The sequence below is a fragment of the Cucurbita maxima genome, unplaced genomic scaffold (genome assembly GCF_002738345.1).
Source record: "Cucurbita maxima cultivar Rimu unplaced genomic scaffold, Cmax_1.0 Cma_Scf00004, whole genome shotgun sequence".
Classification (NCBI taxonomy): domain Eukaryota; kingdom Viridiplantae; phylum Streptophyta; class Magnoliopsida; order Cucurbitales; family Cucurbitaceae; genus Cucurbita; species Cucurbita maxima.
In genome coordinates this window covers 171,582-192,512 of record NW_019272020.1, presented here as the reverse complement: position 1 = coordinate 192,512, position 20,931 = coordinate 171,582, and the positions used below count along the sequence as shown (strand labels likewise).

The following is a 20,931-nucleotide window of genomic DNA, read 5'->3' as shown; positions in this document are numbered from 1 at the left end:
CCGGAAGTCAACAAATTTTAAATAATAAAAAAAGATCCTTACAACCATAAATATCTGCTGTATAATTGCAATATTTGCCTTCGAGATAATTTATGTAGCTAATATGCGTATTTTTCTTTTTTAGGGAATATGATTATCCATAATTTAAACTCCTAGGTTTGGTTTACACATTATTTGCATTGGTATTGTTGTTATACCATTTGGGTTCCCAAATTTTTAATTAAATCGCAAGAGGGTTTGGTTAGTTATGGAGTATGAATTCGGGTAAATAGGGCTTTTCACATTTTAGAGTAACAGCATGTCCTACAAACCAACCCTTGGTGGTAGCCGAAGGATGAGGTTCTAAATCTGATGTTCAAAGGTGGTGTTCTTGTTAAATGGTGTCTTTCCTTGGACTATGAAGAGAATGAAACCATCAGGATTATGTTATAAAGTTTTAACTATGAAGCCAGAAATACAAATATTACATCTCCTCTTCAAGTATAACATCATTAGAAGCAAAAAAAGCAAAAAAAAAAAAAAACCAAGTCTCAATTGACAAGCAGCCGTCTGACCACACATGAGACATATTATCACCTGAAATCCTGGAAAGGTTAAGCTCTTCAGAGCCTCCCTCTCTCATTTCCTATTCTTCCTTCTTATTATTGGCTTGTGAGGGGTCCTCTGCTTTCCCAGGAGCCTGGTTTATACTAGCTTTTGCCTCGGCAACAAATGCAGGATCCGGTTCATGTTTACTAGAGGGTTCTTTCATTGCCATGATAATATAAATGGCAATGACAACATTGACTGATATGACAGCAAGGAATCCACTCAAGAGCGTAAGAGAATGCGGATTCAAATGTGTTGAACCTGGTCCAGGAAAGTATTTACTTAGAAATGTAATCACGCGCATGCAAGAAAATAATAAGAAAAGACAGGTTAATGACAATAAACAAAAAGTACAAGATCAAAACTAAAAGAACGAACAAAACGCCAATAAAAGATAATAATAAACAAATATGAAGTAATACTTTTGTTAGACACAAAATTCATTATCTTAGAAGAACCAAATCAGAAGTCGTGTTAGAGTGATTTGGTAATGACCAACAGTTATGAGTAAAGAAGGTAGTGAGGAAGAGGGACAAGCATTATTGAGAGAGGTTTACATTAACCTAGTTCAGGAAGGAAAACGAGGGGGTTCAAGGTTTCCACGTTCCTAAGAAATACTTTACATTTCACATAAAAGTTGTTTCTATACTAACAAATTTACAGACAGGAAGATAAATGGATTATTATGAGCGTGCAATTAAAATTTTACGATTCCCTAAACGTATGCATCATCAATCAATAATTGCGTCTGACGACCAGTAGCCATGAAGCAGTAAAGATGGCATACCAAACCATGCCCTTTAGGTAACACCATCCAGACAAGAACAAAATGCACTTACTGGTAATAATCAGAATATAAAAAGAAAGCTAGAAAAGACTGGGTTCTTTATATCAATGAGGAAGTAAGTTAGTATCAGGCCTCTAATCACAATATAACAAGAGGGGCATAAATGGGAGGTCCAATTCTGAAAGTTAGTGTAATCTGGTGTGGGCTTTTAATAGTGTGGTAGGCAGCGTGTGTGAGGGTGCCTTTGAGAAAATAGTACACTGCGTAGAGAGAGCTCTTGGTTCCTCTTGAATTGGGTAGTGAGTCCAACACAAGACTGGTATCTTGGATTCATAATTAAACACAAGTCTGCACATACTGAAAAAGATGACCGCTAAAAATCTTGCATAAGCAATAGATGCTAGTATTTATGCCAATAAATCTTACCAGGAATCAAATTATGGTTAAAACCATATAACAATATGATGGGAGTTATCCACATAAACAGTGATGCAATGAAGAACTTCGTAATGACGCCTGCCATTGGTGCCTTCAATTTGTCAACAATGTTTGGAAAGAGGAAGTTGTTAGATATATGATTTTAAGGGCAGGCCGCAAAATAGACTGGTAAGTTCACATACTTTGAAGTGTGTAACAAAGTAACATAAAATCACATGCTATTTTAGAAAGAAATTTACGTTTCTATTCGCAATTTAAACCCATAAAACAAAAACCCTCACAAATTAGATTTCATAAACTTTATTAACCTGTATGCCAGCAGCAAGCGGATACCTGCGCAAATGAAAATGGAAAAGCAGTAACGCGGTCACAGATTTGAAGATCAGTGATTTCGTTTATAGGTGAAATAAAACAAAAAGGAGAAAAAGCAGAGAGAGAGCAAAGAAGTAAAAACTAGAAAAAAGAACACAAATCCGATAGACGAATCATCCACTTATACGCAGTCTGGATTAGAAATCCCGTGTACATAATTCGTAAATGCAAATCACAAACATTGAGTGACCCTTACCAGATGGCAGGTTGGGAGCACGAATTAGGGCTTCGAAGTTCCGAACTGGGGCTTCTTCAAATGCAGTCGCGAGAGAGGTGAGCGACTTGAGGTTCTGACGAGAGAAATGGGGATGGTGTCGAGGTTAGGAGATTTGGAAGTGGAACAAGGGAAGAGGAGGCGTCGAGGAAGAAGAGGAGGCGTCGAGGAAGAAGAAGAGGAGGAGGAAGAAGAAGAAGAAGAAGAAGAAGAAGAAGAAGGCTTTGTTCCTAATTCCCATATGGCCGAGAGAATACTGAATTATGTAAAAGCTATCCAACTTTCAATATTATTTTTTTATTTCAGGTAAATTAAAAATTATAATTATATTTTTATTTAATTGCCTTTGCCCTCACCAATGGAACCAAACTGATATCTACGGAATTGATTGTTTTTCTTTGGAGCGAAGGATGAAAGAAAGCGAGGGGGCAATGAGACTGCCTTTCCTGTTTGTAGCGCACAAACAAAAGAAAAAAGAGCCACTACTTCACATCACATTCTCACCCTCCATCTTCAACTCTTATGTTTCTTCATCTCAACTTCTTCCATACCTGTGTTTATGCTGCTTCCTTCTCGGCCATTTCAGCTTGCAAAAATGCTCGGTTCTTCTTACATGGAGCCTTCCTCCTCTCCGACTCCTTCCTTTAATCCCTTGCCGAGCGTATCTTTCGCGTACCCTCACGATCAAGAACAAGGCAGCAACTTCAACCTCGTTGTCATTGTGGCTGCAATTGTTTGCGCCGTTGTTTGCACACTTGGTTTAAATACCATGCTCACATGCATACTTCAATGCGCCAATCACACCCTCAGACAGACAGTCCAATGGGTGGCTTTAAGAGGACTGAACTTGGGCATGAAGAAGCAAGACATGATTGCTCTCCCAACTTCAACTTACACGAATTCTGACTCACCGACTTCGGCCTGTGCTATCTGCCTCGTCGACTTCTCAAACGGAGATAAACTACGGATGTTGCCAAACTGTGCTCACAGGTACCATGTCGCTTGCATAGACCAGTGGCTGCTGTCTCACTCTTCTTGCCCCACCTGCAGGCATCAGCTGAAGCCCCCCAAGGATTCTGCTACTTCTATACATCACATAGTGTAATGTCAACTAAAGCTGCACAGATCAAGAAGCAGTACACTTAAAAACGAATCAGGTATGCAATAAAAATGATCCCCCAAGAGTTGAGTTGAGATTGATGAGGAAATTAGTTGAAGTCAGGTGGCTTGTTTGGGATAAAACTAGATTTTGGTGTTTTTGTTTTCTTTCGTTGTGTTGTTTTGATGAGGGAAGAGTAGAGACGTATCTATTGATGAAGCTGCAAAAGTTCATAAAAGCTACTTTGGAATTCTCCCTTTTTTGAGAAGACAAGGGGAAGCAGTAGGCGTGGTTGGACTGGGACCCCCCTGGCGCCTGTACTTTAGAGACATCTAGGACTTTTCTTATTCGAGCGTGTAACCTCTTATAGGAGTCCCTAAAAACCTATGAATCTTAGTCAATGGGGCACACTTCTTGAGGCTTCAATTATCATTCCACAAACCGACTAAAAAACCATAATACACGTTGAATTTGGACCAAAAAACAACAGAGTAGTAAAAGTATTTGCTTTATGAATTACCACATGATCCATAATCTCAATTGCTACGCTACATACAGCAATATGCGCTAGAAGACGCATCAAGTGTCGTAAACAGTGTAAACACAAATAGATATCAAAGTTGCAGGATGGCATCAGCATCTAAAGCCTGAAACTATTAAGATAAATGTAAGGAATCCATCACAGCAAACACTTCAACCCTCACAGATTCTTTGGGATTGATCTCATTGTGCACAACTGTCATTAACTGTTAACCCATCTCTGTCCTATATTGTGTATCTCAGTAAGAACAAGATCAATACCAGCAATCTGCTACCTCTTCTGGCACCAATTTAGGTATAGGCCGCTCTTTCGGGGGTCCAGAGGTTACCGGATATCCTCCAAAAGATCCACTGCCAGGTTTTGCAAGTTCCACATAGATCGTCCTTCCATCAAATTTCTGGTTTCGAGAGACAGAGAAAGCACATTAACTTTAAACCATGAGTTACCTCATGTGGCAATGACAGAGCTAGATGAAGTTTAACCTTGCAATCCATATTTTCCAGCGCAAGCATAGCATCGTCTTGGCTAGTGTATTGGATGAACGCATAACCTTTTGGTGTTTTGGTTAATCGATCTTTTGCTAATAACACTGTCATGGGTTGATAAGTGAAGCAGCAAGATCATAAGGCATATTGGACTCGGCTGGAAATTGACATCATATAATAGTTTAATCGCTCAACGAGAAAAGAAATGCAGTTACCTTCAGCAATCTCACCAAAATTTGAAAATTCTTCTTGTAGCCGATTCTCATTGGTGGAGTATGGTAAATCTGCATTTTTTTTTTAATATAGACATCTTGAGATTCCAAAAGACTTCACAAAACATCAAGAAGAATATGTACTGAAGATCTGTTTTTCTTTTAGTTTACTTCGAAAGACAATTTGGAAAGGTTCTTTTTAACTTACACCATGCATAAACAGAACTCAGTGATCATAATAAATAATCAATTACCTTGAGAAACAATATTGAGAACAGGAAAAACTGAAAAATAAAACTGTTAACAAATAGATAAGACGGTAACGAACTCAATGTGGATAGGCATTGTCCAAAAGTGAAGGATGCCTGGATAAACGACAGCGTTATGGTAGGTGAAAGTCATTCATATTGCAAGACAACACATACCATGAAAAATAGAGGAAAGGAAGTTGACAGGAAAGTACGAGAAAAGGCAATGCGAAGAGGTCGATAAGTTTTATAGATAGACACCAAGAGCCACAGTCAATCTTAAACTCTTTCTTTTTTCTTTACATTTCAAATAAATTATTAATCCTTTCTGGCCCTATTCTTAAAAGTAAAAGGAGTAGGATGAAAAGAAACAAATATCTTTGTTGAAACGCGAAAGTCCACATAATTCTCAATACATTAGCTCCAGCATTCCATTAATGCTTTATTATCCAATCCACATCACTTGCACTAAACATCCTTATCTGTATGCAAGTGGACATCTAAGGTGTCAACATTATTGTGCTTTACTTTTTCGATCCCATTTCCAGGAATCAAAACTTGATGAACAAACTACCCTTTAAGCTTGTGATATCTAACTAAAGTTGTGTAGGCCAAATAGAGTCACAGAGTATGCTAAAAGTTTGAAGGAATTACAACTTCCATGAACAAGAAAACAAGCTTGCATCTCTAGTCAATTTCACACAGAGACGTGAATTTAAGAAAAGTTTCAAACAAAATCAATTCAATAAAAGATTTTCTTTATAAAGAGGCACATGGTCAAAGACCTTGTCTTCTCTCACTGCCTGGAAGTTTACAGTCCATATAATATTTTAGTAGCTGATGGGATTATTAATTGAGATTGAAGTAGTTTCTTGCAGCTTTCCCTTCCTTTTTCGTGTAGGTTGAATTTCTTTCTCACAACTTCTTAAACATTCCTTAATAAAATGGGGAAATTTTCAACTCAATGCCTTTGGATATCTATCTTGCTCGCTCATCTATAATGAACCACGCAGAACTTTCATGGTACATTCTCTTCAGTTTGTATAAAACTCATCGTTGGTGTAAAAGCAAACAGGCAGACAGCACCATAAACTTCCAGTAGAAACAAGACTTGAAAAATAAGCCAAAGGAACAAAAATAGCATCATTAACAAAAGGGTAAAGCCAAGAAGAAACAGGACAGCAGCCAAAAAAAACTAAAACAAAAGGAGAGAAACAGGAACAAGTAAGAGGAGCAACAGAAAAATGAATCAAAGCGGAAAAATTCACATTGCAAGCCAAGAACGGACTCCAACAACATCACAGGGAACACAAGAAATTGGGGGGGAATTTCCAAATGGGAAATCGAGGAAATCAAGGAAAAGGTGTCGTAAAATGCAGAGGAAGAGGAAAGGAAGAGGGAAGTGAAATTACTTCTAACCATGAGTCTGCTGGCAAGAGGGTAATCAGAGAAAGAAGCTCGAAGATTCAAAGATTGGCGCTTTGAAGAGTCCAGTCGATTATTCAGAGGAATGGGTCCCCGGAGGTTAGAAAGTGAAGGGAAGGAGACGGTGGCTGCCCACATGATGGAGCTGAAATCTGCCCAGTCGACGCCGTGGAGCTTTGTAGGTTCCCGGGTTCGCACCTTAAAAGTAAAACCCCAAATTCGCGGTTTTTTATTTCCATAGCCTCAAACAATTTTTACATAAAAATGCTTCCTTTTGCCTTTCCTTACTTCGTCCCAACAATACCCATATCCGCTCAATTACTTAAGAGATATAAACATTTTTTTTTTTTAATGAAGAAATTAAAAATTATAATTCAGATAGATTTCAATTATATTTCAGAAGTTCGAAATGTTTGATTTTAATTTCCAAAAAAACAATTAAAATGACGGAAGCCAACTGATAGATGCAAATCTAATATCATCTACAATATATATATATTGCAGCTACCATTTAAAAATTAATGGGTAAAAACGTCTTCTTACCACTTGTTCACATTTTAACCAAATATTTTTAGAAAATTAGTATCTATAACCAAATTCAAAAGCATGATATATATATATGATGTTTTTTCTTAATTAAAAAAAACGATTGAGAAGGGTGATGGTGGCTTAGGATCATCGTCCGAGTCGTGAATGAAACTTGTTCGGACAAAATACACAAATAGGTCGTGAAATGAAACTTGGTCGATCCAAATACACTAATTTTAATACAAAAGATTAAGTAATTAGGAGGGGGTTTACCATTGACTCCCACAAAATTAGTTTGTTACCCAAAACACGATGGCCCTTCGTGTTTTAAAAATGCCCCTTCATTTGGTCACTCAATTCAATGTTGAAGTCAACACTTAGACTTAGACCACAACACTCCAACCAACCATGCTTCAATTATTCTTTTCCATTTGAAACTTCAATTCTCCATTTATTTTAGTATTTTACGCATTTAACCTTTTCTTAAAAAAAAATAGGATATAAAATTGAGAAAGTTAAAATGTGATATATTAATGAGAGCAAGTGAAAGTAAAAAAAAAAACATAAATTTTGGTTTGATGTTTACCATAATCGACTCACAGAAAGAAACAAACAAATAAACAAAAGAGATGATTAAATAAAATAAATTTTAAGAGGGAGCATGCAGCAAAGCTACTGATTTGGTCTACCCCTAATCTCTTCTTCTCGTTCGTACTATTACAACAATTTGGATTTTAAATTGAATTTAATTGCTTAATTAATCTTATCTGTTCAACCGAGGTACCCATCCACGTAATTCCCATTCCCATTCCCATTCCCATTCCCATTGGAACAACAGAACTCCATACCCAATTCCTCCAGATCGTAATTCAAATCCTCATCAATCAGATTTTGAATTTCCATGAGTTCCGCCGTCGCCCCTGAAAGCCCACGATTCCCCTGCGGGATGGGAACCCCGTGCTCCCTCGGCGTCTCGCGGAGCTGAAAATGGCGCCCATCGGAGAAAGGGAGCATCACGGAGGGGTGGTTGTTATGGAACTCATCTCCAGCCTGCCCGAAGCTGAGGTTGACCGGACCCCTGTGGCTGCCGAAAGGCACGACGGCGCCTGCGGCATGAAACCCCGTGAACTGCTGCACCAAGTCCCTGAAATTGGCGGTGCTGGCGTTGAGCAGCGTGGTCGGCGCCTTCCGCGAAGCCCTGGAGCGGCGTCTGGGCTTGGAAATGGAGTTATTATTGGGAGCGTCGCGTGGGACAGTGGTAGAGGAAGGCGCGCCGCCGTGGGTGTAGAATTGGGCCCTCCACTGATCACTGCTGCTGCTGCTGATAGACATGTGGGTGGGTGGGTGTGTGTGTAAAGTAGCTTAATAAATGGAGCAGAGAGATGAATTATATGAAATACATTAATGGCGATGGGATGAACTGAGAGGAAAACATGTGTGCGTATATATATAATTTTATTAAATTAAAAAAAAAAGAAAAAAAAAGAAAGAAAGAATGGAGGAGATTTGTGAGTTGGGAGTGAGTGCGTGAGGAGGAAGAAACTGATGCTTCCAGGAAGCTACGTGAGTAGACATCAATGGGGACATAAAAATGGTAAATTATTTATATTTATTATTTATATAGAATACATAAAATGACTTGGGAATTAAGAATGCTATGCTACCCTTACCTTAGCTTCCTTCTCACAATTTGTTACCCCCCACCAACCCTCTAATCCAACCCCCTTTACTTTATTTTATTGTTTCTGTATCCAAATTATGAATTTTAGTTTCAGTAATCAATTACTTTCATATAAATGCCTACCATTTTTTTTTAATTAATTTCCCATATTTACCAAAAATGAACTCAACTCCAAAAACTAATATTTTAAAGGGTCAAGAAGAAGGATAAAATTCAATGCCTTGATATTGTGAGAAGATTAGATTCTCGATTAATGTAACTGCGCCTGATTTTGACCCTTAAACTAATCCTAATTTTCCCATTTTTTTAATAAATTGTAATTCCATATATACCCTTTCCCCCTTCTTCTTTTTACTTGAGGAGGAATGGGGCCACTCAACCTTTTTCCTCGTGTGCCATTTATTGTAAATTGTATATACAAATATACTCCGATATTATTTCAATTATGTATTCAAATTCAAATAATTATAAAAATATTGGTCAAGCTACATCTTTAATTAATATTTGGAAATGATGTCTCGCTTCCTCACTCCAATTCATAATTAAAAAATTTTTTAAAAAAATTACAAAACCATTATCTCTATTGATATTGTTCAATTATACCATTCATTTCCCTTCAAATGGGAAAGACTCGTTATTAGACGATGACTAATTATATTTTCTATATTAGAATAGTACGATTAGCACTCTTACTTATCATATTTTACGTCATTATCATCTTAAAAATGACATCGAATATTGTAATTTAAAATATTATTTAAATGCTGAAATTTGTTTTTGGGACAATGATTAGTGCAAGGAAAAGTGGGAATTGATGGTCAATGTTTTCCCCCAAATTCCAAACTTTGACTGAGTCTCTCTCTTGCTTAAAATTGGTGAAAGTTTTATTTTTTAAATCATGATTTGTTGGAAAAAATGAAAAATAAAAATACTAATTTTGATTGAATTTTCATATAAACTTGAATAATACTTAATAATAACTTGATTTTCATATGGGTAGTACAGCTGATATTTAAGGTTTTCTCGTGCGGAAGGTCCGAGCCGATAATGGATCAAACTGTGAGAAAATTCAAAGTCAACGAATGACTTGGGACACTGCTGATGTTTGCAACTTTGTAAGCTTCAAAACATTTATTTAAAAATTAGAAAACAATTGCATTAAACAAAGCATTTAGATCATTTTCAAACACATTGATCAAGATATTGAACTTGATTCAACAAGCATCCCTTTCCCATCCCATTCAACCACACTCACTTTGAATTCTTCTTTTCCAAGTTTTTGACCTGCTCCTCCTCATTCATTATGTGTCAGACAATAAGATGATAAAAGAAAGTTCAACCAATTCAGACAGCATCTTACAAATTCAGCTGCAAACTTCCGACCATTTTACTTGGAAAGAACACAAACAAGAGAACATCGACAAATTATGATACAACTGACATTTACAAGGGGATTCGTATGCTAATTTCAACGCAAAAATTGGGACACTCTGCCTTCTTTTCTTCTCTTTTTTTTTTTTCCGTTTTCATCATAAAACTCCAACACATTTCCTATTCTACAGTTATTTTCAGTATTGTTGTGAGTCTTGGCCTTTTGTATCTCCTAAGAAGTAAAGAAGAGCAAACGACACTTACAGATGACAAAGCCATGCATGCACCGGCTGCCCATGGAGGCAATTTAATCCCCAAAGAAGGAAACAGGACTCCGGCAGCAACAGGAATTGCTATTACATTGTACGCCATTGCAAACACGTAATTCAACCGAATTCGGTTGAAAGTCTTCCTTGACAGATCGATGGCTGTAATTACATCTTCTAAATTATTTCTCATCAAGACGAAGTCTGCTGCCTCAATGGCAATATCAGTTCCCGCACCGATTGCGATTCCGATATCAGATGCAGCGAGAGCAGGCGAGTCATTGATACCGTCACCTACCATTGCAACTGTGCTTCCGTCCTTTTGGAAGTTGTGAATGACTTCGGCTTTTCCTGCCGGCATTACTTCTGCCCTCACATCTTGTATACCAAGCTGCACAACAAATTGGCAGAAAAACATTAACTTTTACCACAACAACATTTGTCTCATTTAAGAAAAGCATGAATGGACCAAATTTTGATCTATGAGCGGCCATCAAGAAATTCAGCGTCCAACATTAATTTCTAGAGCTTGCATTTAAATGAAATCGTTCTACCAGGAGAGGCTTGTGTAATCACTTAATTCTCTAAATTAGTATTTAACGGACCGAGATATGGAGAGAATTTTATGCCAACCTCTTTGGCAACAGCCCGAGCTGTTCTCCAATTATCACCCGTAACCATGACTGGAGAAACACCCATTTTCACAAGACCCTCAACAACAACGGCAGCTTCTCGCTTAAGTGGATCCGCTATTCCCAAAACTCCAATTAATTCATCATTGCATGCAACAAGAATACCTGTCTTTGCACTTTCTTCAAGCTCTATAACGAAATTATCTACATCAGGTGCTATGGAGATTCCATTTTCATTCATCAACTTCCTGTTGCCAACCTGTTTAGGACAACAGGTTTTTGAGAAGCAGAACCCCAAAATATTAGAATATATATTCCAGGATACAAGAAAATCAACGCTCATATTTCCTCAACTAGTAAAATGAATTCTTACCAGAATCCTTTTTCCCTCAATAACGCACTGGATGCCTTGCCCTGGCAATGCAGAGAAATCTGTGACATCGAAAAGCCATCCAGAAGATTCTCTACTTTGGTTTTCCCCATTTTTTGTTGCAGAAGGATCGTCGAAGAAATGGAAATGTCGTGCATACTCGACTATAGCTTTTCCCAAAGGGTGTTCGCTGCTAGCCTAGCCAGAAGAAAGAGTAACAGTAGTTAATGGTTGAGTTGGTTCACAGAAACATACCAGAATTATTCATCACAACCAATTCTCAACAGATAATAAAATATTTAATTTGTATCCTTGAAGTATACGTCATTGAGTTTTATAAACCATTCTGTCATTAGATATGAACAAAAATCTTTTACTCAAAAAATGAATTAAAGCTATAAAAAAAAATTGCAAATCACCTCTGCTGAAGCAACCAGCTTAAGAAAATCTCCTCGAGAAATTTCAGTGAATACTTTGGCAGTAGTGACGGTGGCTCTCCCTTGGGTTAGTGTGCCTGTTTTATCAAAAATCACGTACTTAACCTTTTGGGCCCTCTCCAAAGCGTCTCCTCCTTTGATCAAGACACCATTGCTGGCACCAACCCCTGTAGCAACCATGACAGCAGTCGGCGTGGCCAAGCCTAGTGCACAAGGACATGCAATAACTACCACTGCTATTGCAAACATGAGGGAAAATACGAAGTAATTTCCATTTTCTGGGAGCCATTCAGCTGGATAAGCCCCAAGAATTCCTCCAACATACCTACAGATGCCAACAGAAGCTTCAGATCTTAGATGATGTTTTTGCCTACGCTTAACCACACTGCAAATTTGTCAACTCAGATAATAATTAAAGTGCATTGATATCATACTTACCAACCAAATAACGTACAAAATGCTATAGCAACAACGGTAGGAACGAATATACTTGCTACCTGTGGGCCAAAGAGAAGCCTATTAACACCAGAATTAAGAAATTTGCAAATTTTCTGACAGCCCCACGTGTCCAAATAGAGTGCTGCAGCGTGGAAGACAGAATCTAGATGATTTGCAGACTCCAACATGCCCAACCCATCACATCTATAGGTATGTATGCCCGACTAATCAGTTTTACAATGTTTAATGTGCAGTGGTGTTCATTTGGAAAAAAGTTGACGAGCTTATATATGCTTTTTTTGGTAAGCCTATATATGTCTCCCATGTGCTTTTTGCTTTGTAACAAGAGAGAAAATTTAAAGAAAATATATCAATGGATCAACAGGTCAGGCCCCATGTTACATGGAAAAAAATATTTGGTCATGGAAAAGAAGAACAAGCAGAACAGAACTGTTAGCAAAAAAGAAGTTAAGACAACAGAACAGTTTTACAGGAGGGAAAGGCCAAAAACAATGTCCTATTCAACGATACTGCCTATAAGATCAGATCTCATAAATCACCATATATGCAAATTCTACAGCATATAAACCAAAAGGCATGCTCAACAACCCCTAGGTTTCTTCATCATAAGGATACGAATATCACTCATTCAGACTTACTGAAGTTACATGTAGGGTGACGACTTCAGCAGCTCATTCATTAGTCATTGCATTTCATTTCTAGTAACTCTTCCACTCCAACTCAAAGCTAGTAAAATCTAGGACACAAACTTCCTTATCCAGCCATGATCTTTTTGTTGAGCTCATATCTTACTATTCTACTTTGCTTCATGTAATAAAAGATTAAAATGAAAATATTCACCCCTGCACCCCTCTTACTAAAAAAACTACTATTTGTTCCAAAACTGAAGACCTCAGATTAAATTTAAAAGTAAAGTACCCATCATGAAACTTACAAAATCAGCAAACTTCTGGATTGGGGCTTTAGACATCTGAGCTGTCTCAACCAAACTAATAATCTGATTCAAAACTGTATCAGATCCTACTTTCGTTGCTTGGATGTGAAGAGCTCCATGAAAATTAATTGTACCCCCAATAACATGGGAGTTAACCTCCTTCAAAACAGGTACAGATTCTCCAGTAACCATACTCTCATTAACATAACTTGAACCCCAATTAACAACACCATCCGCTGGAATCTTTGTACCAGGAAGAACTTTCAACATGTCGCCAGGTTGAATTAACAGAGCATCTATTTCCCTTTCTTCTATCAAATTCCCACCTAGAAACACAAAATTAGAACCAGTCAACGATCTAGAAGACAACAAACAATTTTCTTTTTTAATGCTAAAAAATATCTCAACCTTTTTCATCCTCAATATTCATCTCTCAAGTAACTCGATCCTAAAATATTTTGTTAAGAAGCACAATACTTAATGTCTCAATTATATGGATTCAAATGAATTTGATCCATAACTCCTAGATGGTTCAGGGGTCATATATTAGCATTATGCTCAACCTGGAGCTTTTTATTAAAGGACGTTGAAATATCTGGAATGTAATTCATTAAAATGTCTGTAAGAAAGAGAACCAGAAAACTATTGATTCCTTGAAACCCAAGTACCTTTATCCCGGATGAGCAATAAAGCAGTTGCAGGAGCAAGTTCTACCAACTTCTTGATGGCATCTGATGTTTTCCCCTTGGCAAGACACTCCAAGTACTTTCCCAATAATACAAAGGTTATCAACATAGCACTTGTTTCAAAATAAGTAGGAGACCAAAATCCGGTGACTGCACCATAGAGAAGTGCACAAACAGAATAGACATAAGAGGCCGTGGTACCCAAAGCAACCAAGACATCCATGTTAGCTGAACCATTTCGAAGAGCTCTAGCAGCTGCAACATAAAAGCGCTTTCCAATGATGAATTGCACAACAGTCACCAATGCCCACTTTAACCAATCATCCATAAGAAAGGGTCCACAGCGCCAGAGTAACAATGAGTAGATTAAAGGAATATGAGGACATATTACTTGTTGAAGAAAGATCAGTACCTGGAAGAAACATTACCATGAAACAATCAAAATATTATCAGAAAAGAGGAGTTTTTCAAAAATAAATAAATAAATAAATAAAAAAAAATCATGTTACAAGGGTTCATCACAAATGTTAGGAAAAAATCATCGGTGGAATCAAGTTAAAATCTGTTAGGTACATGTGTACAAAATGCAAATCTGTAATAAACTAAACTCTTCTCTTTTTGTAGTAATGGGATCAGATACACAAATAAGCAAACTCAAAACGCAATATGATCTCCAACTAAGAAAATTTTCAATCACGTGGTGAGAGAAGTAATTATCTGAAGTAATGTTAACATTAAGAACTATGGATAACAAACATAAAAATTTGAAAGGCATGTAGCTGAGAGGAAAGAATATTCACGTACACTGAGAAACAGACTGGGGATAAAGAGCCAAAACATGTTCGTAGCTTCTTCAACATCTTTAGACGTTAACCTTGTGTAAGGGCTGGTAACATGCAGTTTAAATTTTCTGTTGCTTCTTCCCTCAATCTCATCCACTAAGGATCTGGGACCAACAACTTCTGGGTCAAAAATAACCTCAAGTGTTCCTGATGTACTGTCAAAGAGAAACCGCCGCACCCCTTTCAAGTTGCTAAGTATGACTTCCAAAAACTGTACATCAACCTCGCCAGCAATGCCTGCAACCGCTAGTAAAAGTTTATCTTGCTCACTGCTCTGTACAAATGAAGCTTCAAATCCAGCATCCTCAATTGCATTAACTATGTCGTCTTTACTGGTAATTGTAGGATCATATTCAACTTCTCCCAATGATGTGGCCAAAGCAACTACTGCTCTTCTAACACCAGGAAGATCTCTTAAAATGGTCTCTACCGAATTCACACATGCTGCACATGTCATACCACCGATGGTAAATTGACCCACCAGTGCTCCATGCGACTTCTTTCCAACTGAAGGAGCTTCAGGTATAATCTCAGCCTCAAATCCAGCATCTTCTATTGCTTCTTTGATATCTTCTTCCTGAATTTTTTTAACAATTAGCAAAATAAAAAAAAATATGTGCAATTCGGTATCTACATGTACATATTTTCCTTGTAGAAGTTCTTTTGGAAACTAAAATCACTTTGTTGGTCCATACGAGGATAACAAACTCCAAATGGATCGCCAATCACAAAAAAAGTTGCCGATGAATGATGTGAACCTAAAGCCTACATTGATTTGATGGTGTCGAAACAAATAGTTTTCTGTTCTATCTCGATTATCTCTTTGTTAGATTCCATCTGTTCCTCTGTCGTTCAAAATTCTTCTAACTTCACACAAAACAAACTCCCATAAAACGCTCTGCAATAGAACGACCTCGTCCAGTTAACTAACCAACCGTCTTCCCTACATCGCCAATCTAACAACATCACACGCTAGGGCGGAAAGAAGAAACCAAAATGAAGGAAATACAAAAACCTTAACCAAGCTGGAGTCAAAAACCACGTCAGCTCTGTTCTGAAGCAATGCAACGGAAGCCGTCAAAACGCCATTAACGCCCCTCAAAGCAGCCTCCACGGAATTAGAACAAGCAGCGCAGGTCATCCCAGAAACTGAGACCTGAACCCTCCTCATACCTTCCTCAATTTCGCCCAAATTCTCCTCCTGCTTCTCGTAGGAATCAAGCAAACGCACATCCTCAAGATCATCGGAAAGTTCAGCAGCAGCAGAAGAAATATCCGGCAGGCGAGGGTCTGCGGCGGCGACCTGGGCGAGCTGGAGGTCTCTGAGACCCGGCGCCATTGAAGGACCCCGAGCAAAAAGGAGAGGGAAATGAATCAGAGACAAAAAGGAAAGATGGAGGAGGATTGAGACAGAGAGATTGAAAGGGGAAGGGAGACTTTTTATGCAAAGATGAAGAAGAGCGGTTGAGACAGCAATTTTCTAACTAAAGCAGGTGGAGGTGGTGGGAGGAAACTTTTTTACGTTTCCCATTTTACCCCCACCCAACAAATTCAAATGTTACCGACGGTGTACTCGCCTCCGCGCCCATCTTCTTCTTCTTCTTCTTCTTTGCACTGCCTGCTGAAAATGATAAGTTTGCATTTTGTTCGTTGCACCTCAAATCAAAATTACTTTTTTAACCATCTGATTTGTGTTTAATTTTTAACCCCATCTATTATCATCCACTGTTCTTGCAGACACGGTAACGGCGTTGACCGGACATCAAATTAGACACGAAAAAATATTGCCTCCCTGTTTGGACACGGGGTTTATGGCAATCCTTTTCCTGGATAAGCTTCATACAGGAAAATGGAACCCATATTATTTCTTTGTACTTGTCTTCTTTTTGTAAATTAAATATAAATTGTTTGGTTTAGAATATAAATTTTAAAACTTCAAATAATTCGAAATAAACAACATCAGATGAATAATGTAAGGGGATTTGGATTTTAATTAACTCTAGCTGAGCTTATAATAAGGGCAGAAGGCAGTGGATGAGTTGGGCGAAGTCACATGCTTGTTATGGAAACAACACCGAGGCTTGGGAATTAATTTATACGGAAATAAAATATGTTAATATCAAGGAGCACATTGGAAGGTTTTCAAGGGAAAGTGGTAACAATGTCGTCTTTCGGTGGAGGCTAAAAGCCACGGTGGTTTGAGACCTCGAGGAGCCGGTCACCCACTGATTCACGAAGGCCCAAAAGGCAGTTAAACACAGGTGACCTAAACCAACTTTTATTTTTGTCTCCTAATTTATAATCTCTCCATATCTTAGAGATCTTGGTCACCGTTTTTTTAATATTAGTCATCACCTTAATCCACACTCAAGCTAAAAAGGCATCACAGATTAGTTCCTTATCATGTAAACCCATATCTCTGGAAGTCCGCTGGAGGTCCCATATATATATTTTTTTTTATTTTTTTCTATCAATAAATTGTGTGGACCTGATATTGGGCTTATCTCTGGGCCTGACTTCTCTTTTTAGAACCTCAATTAGGCCCACCAAGGCCCAGTTCCATGTCTATCACCCTCCAACTAAATTTTCATTTTGCAACATAAATAAACACAATAGAGAAAAGAGAGCGACGCTCAATTTCGGCGAATCGGCGGAATGGGAACAAATATCATCGCTCAGTGGCGTCTACTCCGGCGAGCTCTCGACCACGGCCGATGGCTAGGTCCATGTTATCGCAATTATTCCATTTTCAGTCGCTCTGAAATACTCCTTGGAAGTTCGTCATCATCTTCCTTTTCAGCCGCTCCCTCCCATCGCAGTGCGCCGGACTTTCAGTCCCCCACCCTACCTTTTCAGCACTGTCGACCTCTATGCTCAGCGTCAGGTTTTGCATTTCACGTCCCCCCTCCTTCATCTTCAACCAAAATCTTTCCCTGCGATTGTTTGTTACTGCTGGATTCTTATGAGTGTCGTGTTTATTGCGTTTATCTTCTCTGTGTATGTGCTCTATGCAAGTGTCGGTTTGACAATTTAGAGGTTGTGCTGAGAACCTAAATAACGGACATTTAAAAAGGCAATCTCTCTCGTTCGAGTTCTTAGCATTTCTATTTGTGCTCTTTGAATCTCATGGTTCGCTGCTCAATAAGGGCCAATCGATGCAGGTCTTTCTTGATTAAATCACCATAAATCTTTCTTATTCTTTGGTATTTCCTGCGTATTGACTTGTTTCTGGTATGGATAAATTGCAAAAGTACATTATTTCTCGAATAAATCTCGAGAAACCGTTGTGTTTTGTTTTGTCGTTTCGTTTTTAGCACAATAATTTACAGTAGTTTTCGCTCTGTTGCTGTATGCTCATATCGTTTTTCCTTCCTTTGGAGCTTGGGATTTGAGTACTGCTATTTTTTTCTCTACGGTTTGAACGAAATTAAGTGATGATTTAAACATGATTTCAGATCCTTCGAATATTATCATGATAAAGTCTGAAGATCAATTCAAGAAGTCACTTGGGAAAGCACAAGGTATACCCTTTTAGCAAATCATTTTGGCAAATAAATTTCCTCCTTTGCCTTTTCAGCTTCTTAATACCGCTGGATCTCTTTTTTCCTTGCCAAAAACTCGTTGTAGATGAAGCTTTTCCGGCAATTTTCTACTTCACAGCTGCCTGGTGTGGTCCTTGTGAGTTCCAAAACAGTTTTACATACGGTCGATTCAATTTCTATGCATAAACATGTGCACATCATATAGTTTTCCTGGAGTTTTTGCTAGATGTTTGATGTATTTTATGGACGCTCAATTTGTTTTATTGCTATATCTGCAGGCAGATTGTTATCCCCTGTAATCAAAGAATTGAGTAAGAACCATCCGCAGGTGACAACATATAAAATTGACATTGATCAGGTAGGTAGTCGATGTCGATAGCTTTCCTAAGGCATTATATCAATAAAAAAAAACAGAGGTTGAAATCTCCACCCAACCACACACACATATTTTTGAACTTTAAAAAGACAAAAAGAAAAAGGATCAGCTTTCCTCAAATTGTGCAACATTCATTGGAATCATTGCCCAACTGATTGTCAACGATGGACTTGTTTGTATTACTTCCTACATGTTTTAAGTTCAATAATCTTGTGGAATATGATCCAGCTGATTGTTAACTGTGACGGCCTTGAGAAAGGGATTAGGTTTGCAATAACCTTCAAATTTCACAAAAGGGAAAGTCTTTGCTTTGGTCCTTATTGCATGGGAACGTCAAAGACTTGTCCAGTTTCAGGGAAGAACTCCATTGTAACCGTATCTGTCAATGGTGCAGTATGTGGAACAAGGAAGTCAGGATAAATACACCTTCTTTATTGTAAACTTTTGAAAGGAATTAGGAGTGAGGTTTTGATTGATTTAATTGGGGAACAATTTTGAGTTTTTGCAATGCTGGTTAGGTCAAGGCTTGGAGAGCAATGGAAAACTTTTGTAAATCAATGCATGCTGCAGATCAGTGTGGATGATTCGGTTGGAGAGAAAGAGGAGGTTTCTGAGGATCCATATTGGTAGTTTTAGTTAGAAAGAACACCAGTTTCTTTCTAGCTTCTAGATTAAGTTCCTAATCAGGGTGTGCGTGTGTGTGTTTTATTACTATTTTTATTATTTAATTAAAAAAATTATTAATATAAAAATATGTATTTTAAAATTCTAAGGGATTCTTCTCTTTTTCCATGTTGCATTCTTATTGTATGCGTTTTGCTAATCTCCATTGGTTAGGGTGTGGGAAGATTTCTTCTCTCTTCTATATTTTCTATTTTTTTATTCGTGTCCAAAAGAAGAAGCTTATTTTAGAGTACTTTATGCCTGGGAAAATTATTGAATCTGTTGCATACTTCTTTTCGCGCAGTCCTTTCTTCATATTCTTTGACGATTTAGTGTACTATGCCTTTATCATCTCATGCACTCAAAATGGGTCATAATGAAATTGTTATTCCTTTTACAGGAGGGACTCGAAAGAGCTTTGAATGACTTAAATATTACCTCTGTGGTAAGAGTCTCAGCTCTTGTAATTTCCTACAGCCTTGTAATAAATTTTATGAATAGCTCGAGAGCTCAATCTTTTTTATTTTCGTGCCTAATTTCAGCAGTACTATTCAATGTTTTCTGATTGCATTTTGCAATTTGATCTGCCTGTTTATTTCTAATATTTCTAGAAGCTTTAATCTTGAGAGGACAAACTAATCGAATTAACTTTTCTTTTTTTTAAAAGGTAAATAACTTTGTTTCTGCCTAGACTTGCATTAGTCAATTATAATGGATGGTGACTAGATATTTTTGCTCCACTTAAAACTGTTGGATGGCATTTTGGCTTTGCTTTGGTAGTTTGGTTTATCATGATTTGTCTTCTTGGTTTCGTTCCACTTTGTTGATCAATGAAAATGAGAGGGGGATTGGGAAAAACCTACTGGTGCTGTCATATATAAGTCATATCTGAGCCTTTTGGTTTGTCTTCATGTTTCTGAAATGTTCCTTTTGAGTTTTTAGAATATTCCCTATAGCAAAATTTTACAATCTCATGTGATTATGCCGTGTCTTGTGTATGATGTCGGAATGTCAGTAATTCTAAGTTTAGGTTATTTTTATGCAGGTTCCATTATGAATGCGGTTTTATATTAAATTTTAAAAGGCTCTAGCTCAAACAACCTTAAAAACTTGTCGGAATTTACTATTCTCATATGCTTATTGTTGTGTTGGGGTAACAGCCAACACTTCATTTCTTTCAGAGTGGCAAAAAGGCAGGGGAGATTATCGGTGCTGATGTTGCAGGCATAAAAAATATCATGGAGAAGCTTTACAAATGACCTCCTCACGCATTTTGGTGGTTCATCTCTTTTCAAGCAGGTTTACCATTTGACACGTTGACTCTCTAGCCATGCCTGCTTATCTAGTTTTAATAATGAAATTTGATACCCAGCAGACTGTAATGAATGTAATGTAGTTGTAACCAGATCGATCTGTCGCTTCATGTGACGATTGGCAGATGGGAATCATCCTTATACGGAATTCGCCTTTAGTAGCACTGGCATAAGGAGTGTTTGAACCTCTGACTTGAACTTGAAGGAAAGGAATATTTTTCAATTTGTAGTTATTTAAAGTACATTTAAGAGTCAATAATTGAGGTGCCAACTTAGGGCTGTTGAGTGTTTGTGTTTGTAGATTTAAATTTTATTTTTAAAAAGGAAAAACTATTTATTTTCACTTTTCACTACTCTCTTTGCAATTTCCAATGATTAAATGAGGAATAAATTTGATTGATAAAACCCCGAAGACAGTGATT

At 37.7% G+C, this 20,931-nt stretch overlaps 6 protein-coding genes across 10 annotated transcripts; 2 read left to right on the top strand and 4 right to left on the bottom strand.

The window, feature by feature from the left end:
- Positions 1-407: 407 nt before the first annotated feature.
- LOC111478118 lies at positions 408-2,666 on the bottom strand. Of its 2 annotated transcripts, XM_023122226.1 has the most exons (4): positions 2,382-2,666; positions 2,122-2,146; positions 1,802-1,904; positions 408-849 (listed from the first exon to the last, which is right to left on the bottom strand). In XM_023122226.1, the coding sequence occupies exons 3-4, from the start codon at positions 1,896-1,898 to the stop codon at positions 626-628; spliced, it is 321 nt and encodes a 106-aa protein (XP_022977994.1). In that variant the 5' UTR covers positions 1,899-1,904; positions 2,122-2,146; positions 2,382-2,666; the 3' UTR covers positions 408-625. The 2 variants fall into 2 exon arrangements, with proteins under 2 accessions (XP_022977994.1, XP_022977993.1); XM_023122225.1 differs by lacking the exon at positions 2,122-2,146 and having other exon boundaries at positions 2,382-2,663.
- Positions 2,667-2,946: 280 nt separating this feature from the next.
- Positions 2,947-3,744, top strand: LOC111478116 (RING-H2 finger protein ATL74-like). The gene has a single exon (XM_023122223.1). The coding sequence runs from the start codon at positions 2,959-2,961 to the stop codon at positions 3,502-3,504; it is 546 nt and encodes a 181-aa protein (XP_022977991.1). The 5' UTR covers positions 2,947-2,958; the 3' UTR covers positions 3,505-3,744.
- A 224-nt stretch (positions 3,745-3,968) lies between these two features.
- LOC111478117 (small RNA-binding protein 11, chloroplastic) lies at positions 3,969-6,667 on the bottom strand. Its single transcript, XM_023122224.1, has 4 exons — positions 6,397-6,667; positions 4,740-4,808; positions 4,522-4,628; positions 3,969-4,436 (listed from the first exon to the last, which is right to left on the bottom strand). Exons 1-4 carry the CDS (start codon positions 6,545-6,547, stop codon positions 4,293-4,295), a joined length of 471 nt encoding a protein of 156 aa, XP_022977992.1. The 5' UTR covers positions 6,548-6,667; the 3' UTR covers positions 3,969-4,292.
- An 829-nt stretch (positions 6,668-7,496) lies between these two features.
- Positions 7,497-8,511, bottom strand: LOC111478005. 2 transcript variants are annotated; one of them, XM_023122049.1, is made up of 2 exons: positions 7,759-8,511; positions 7,497-7,725 (listed from the first exon to the last, which is right to left on the bottom strand). In XM_023122049.1, exons 1-2 carry the CDS (start codon positions 8,267-8,269, stop codon positions 7,709-7,711), a joined length of 528 nt encoding a protein of 175 aa, XP_022977817.1. In that variant the 5' UTR covers positions 8,270-8,511; the 3' UTR covers positions 7,497-7,708. The 2 variants fall into 2 exon arrangements, with proteins under 2 accessions (XP_022977817.1, XP_022977818.1); XM_023122050.1 differs by having other exon boundaries at positions 7,497-7,720; positions 7,754-8,510.
- A 1,375-nt stretch (positions 8,512-9,886) lies between these two features.
- Positions 9,887-16,212, bottom strand: LOC111477981 (copper-transporting ATPase RAN1-like). Its single transcript, XM_023122020.1, has 9 exons — positions 15,631-16,212; positions 14,578-15,192; positions 13,756-14,185; positions 13,088-13,413; positions 12,133-12,191; positions 11,677-12,019; positions 11,261-11,455; positions 10,889-11,146; positions 9,887-10,646 (listed from the first exon to the last, which is right to left on the bottom strand). Exons 1-9 carry the CDS (start codon positions 15,952-15,954, stop codon positions 10,170-10,172), a joined length of 3,027 nt encoding a protein of 1,008 aa, XP_022977788.1. The 5' UTR covers positions 15,955-16,212; the 3' UTR covers positions 9,887-10,169.
- Positions 16,213-17,192: 980 nt separating this feature from the next.
- On the top strand, positions 17,193-20,852 carry LOC111478653 (thioredoxin O2, mitochondrial-like). 3 transcript variants are annotated; one of them, XM_023123027.1, is made up of 7 exons: positions 17,193-17,499; positions 18,071-18,136; positions 18,243-18,293; positions 18,436-18,515; positions 19,597-19,641; positions 20,357-20,495; positions 20,603-20,852. In XM_023123027.1, the coding sequence occupies exons 1-6, from the start codon at positions 17,271-17,273 to the stop codon at positions 20,453-20,455; spliced, it is 570 nt and encodes a 189-aa protein (XP_022978795.1). In that variant the 5' UTR covers positions 17,193-17,270; the 3' UTR covers positions 20,456-20,495; positions 20,603-20,852. The 3 variants fall into 3 exon arrangements, with proteins under 3 accessions (XP_022978795.1, XP_022978796.1, XP_022978794.1); XM_023123028.1 differs by having other exon boundaries at positions 20,378-20,852; XM_023123026.1 differs by having other exon boundaries at positions 20,357-20,852.
- Positions 20,853-20,931: the final 79 nt, after the last annotated feature.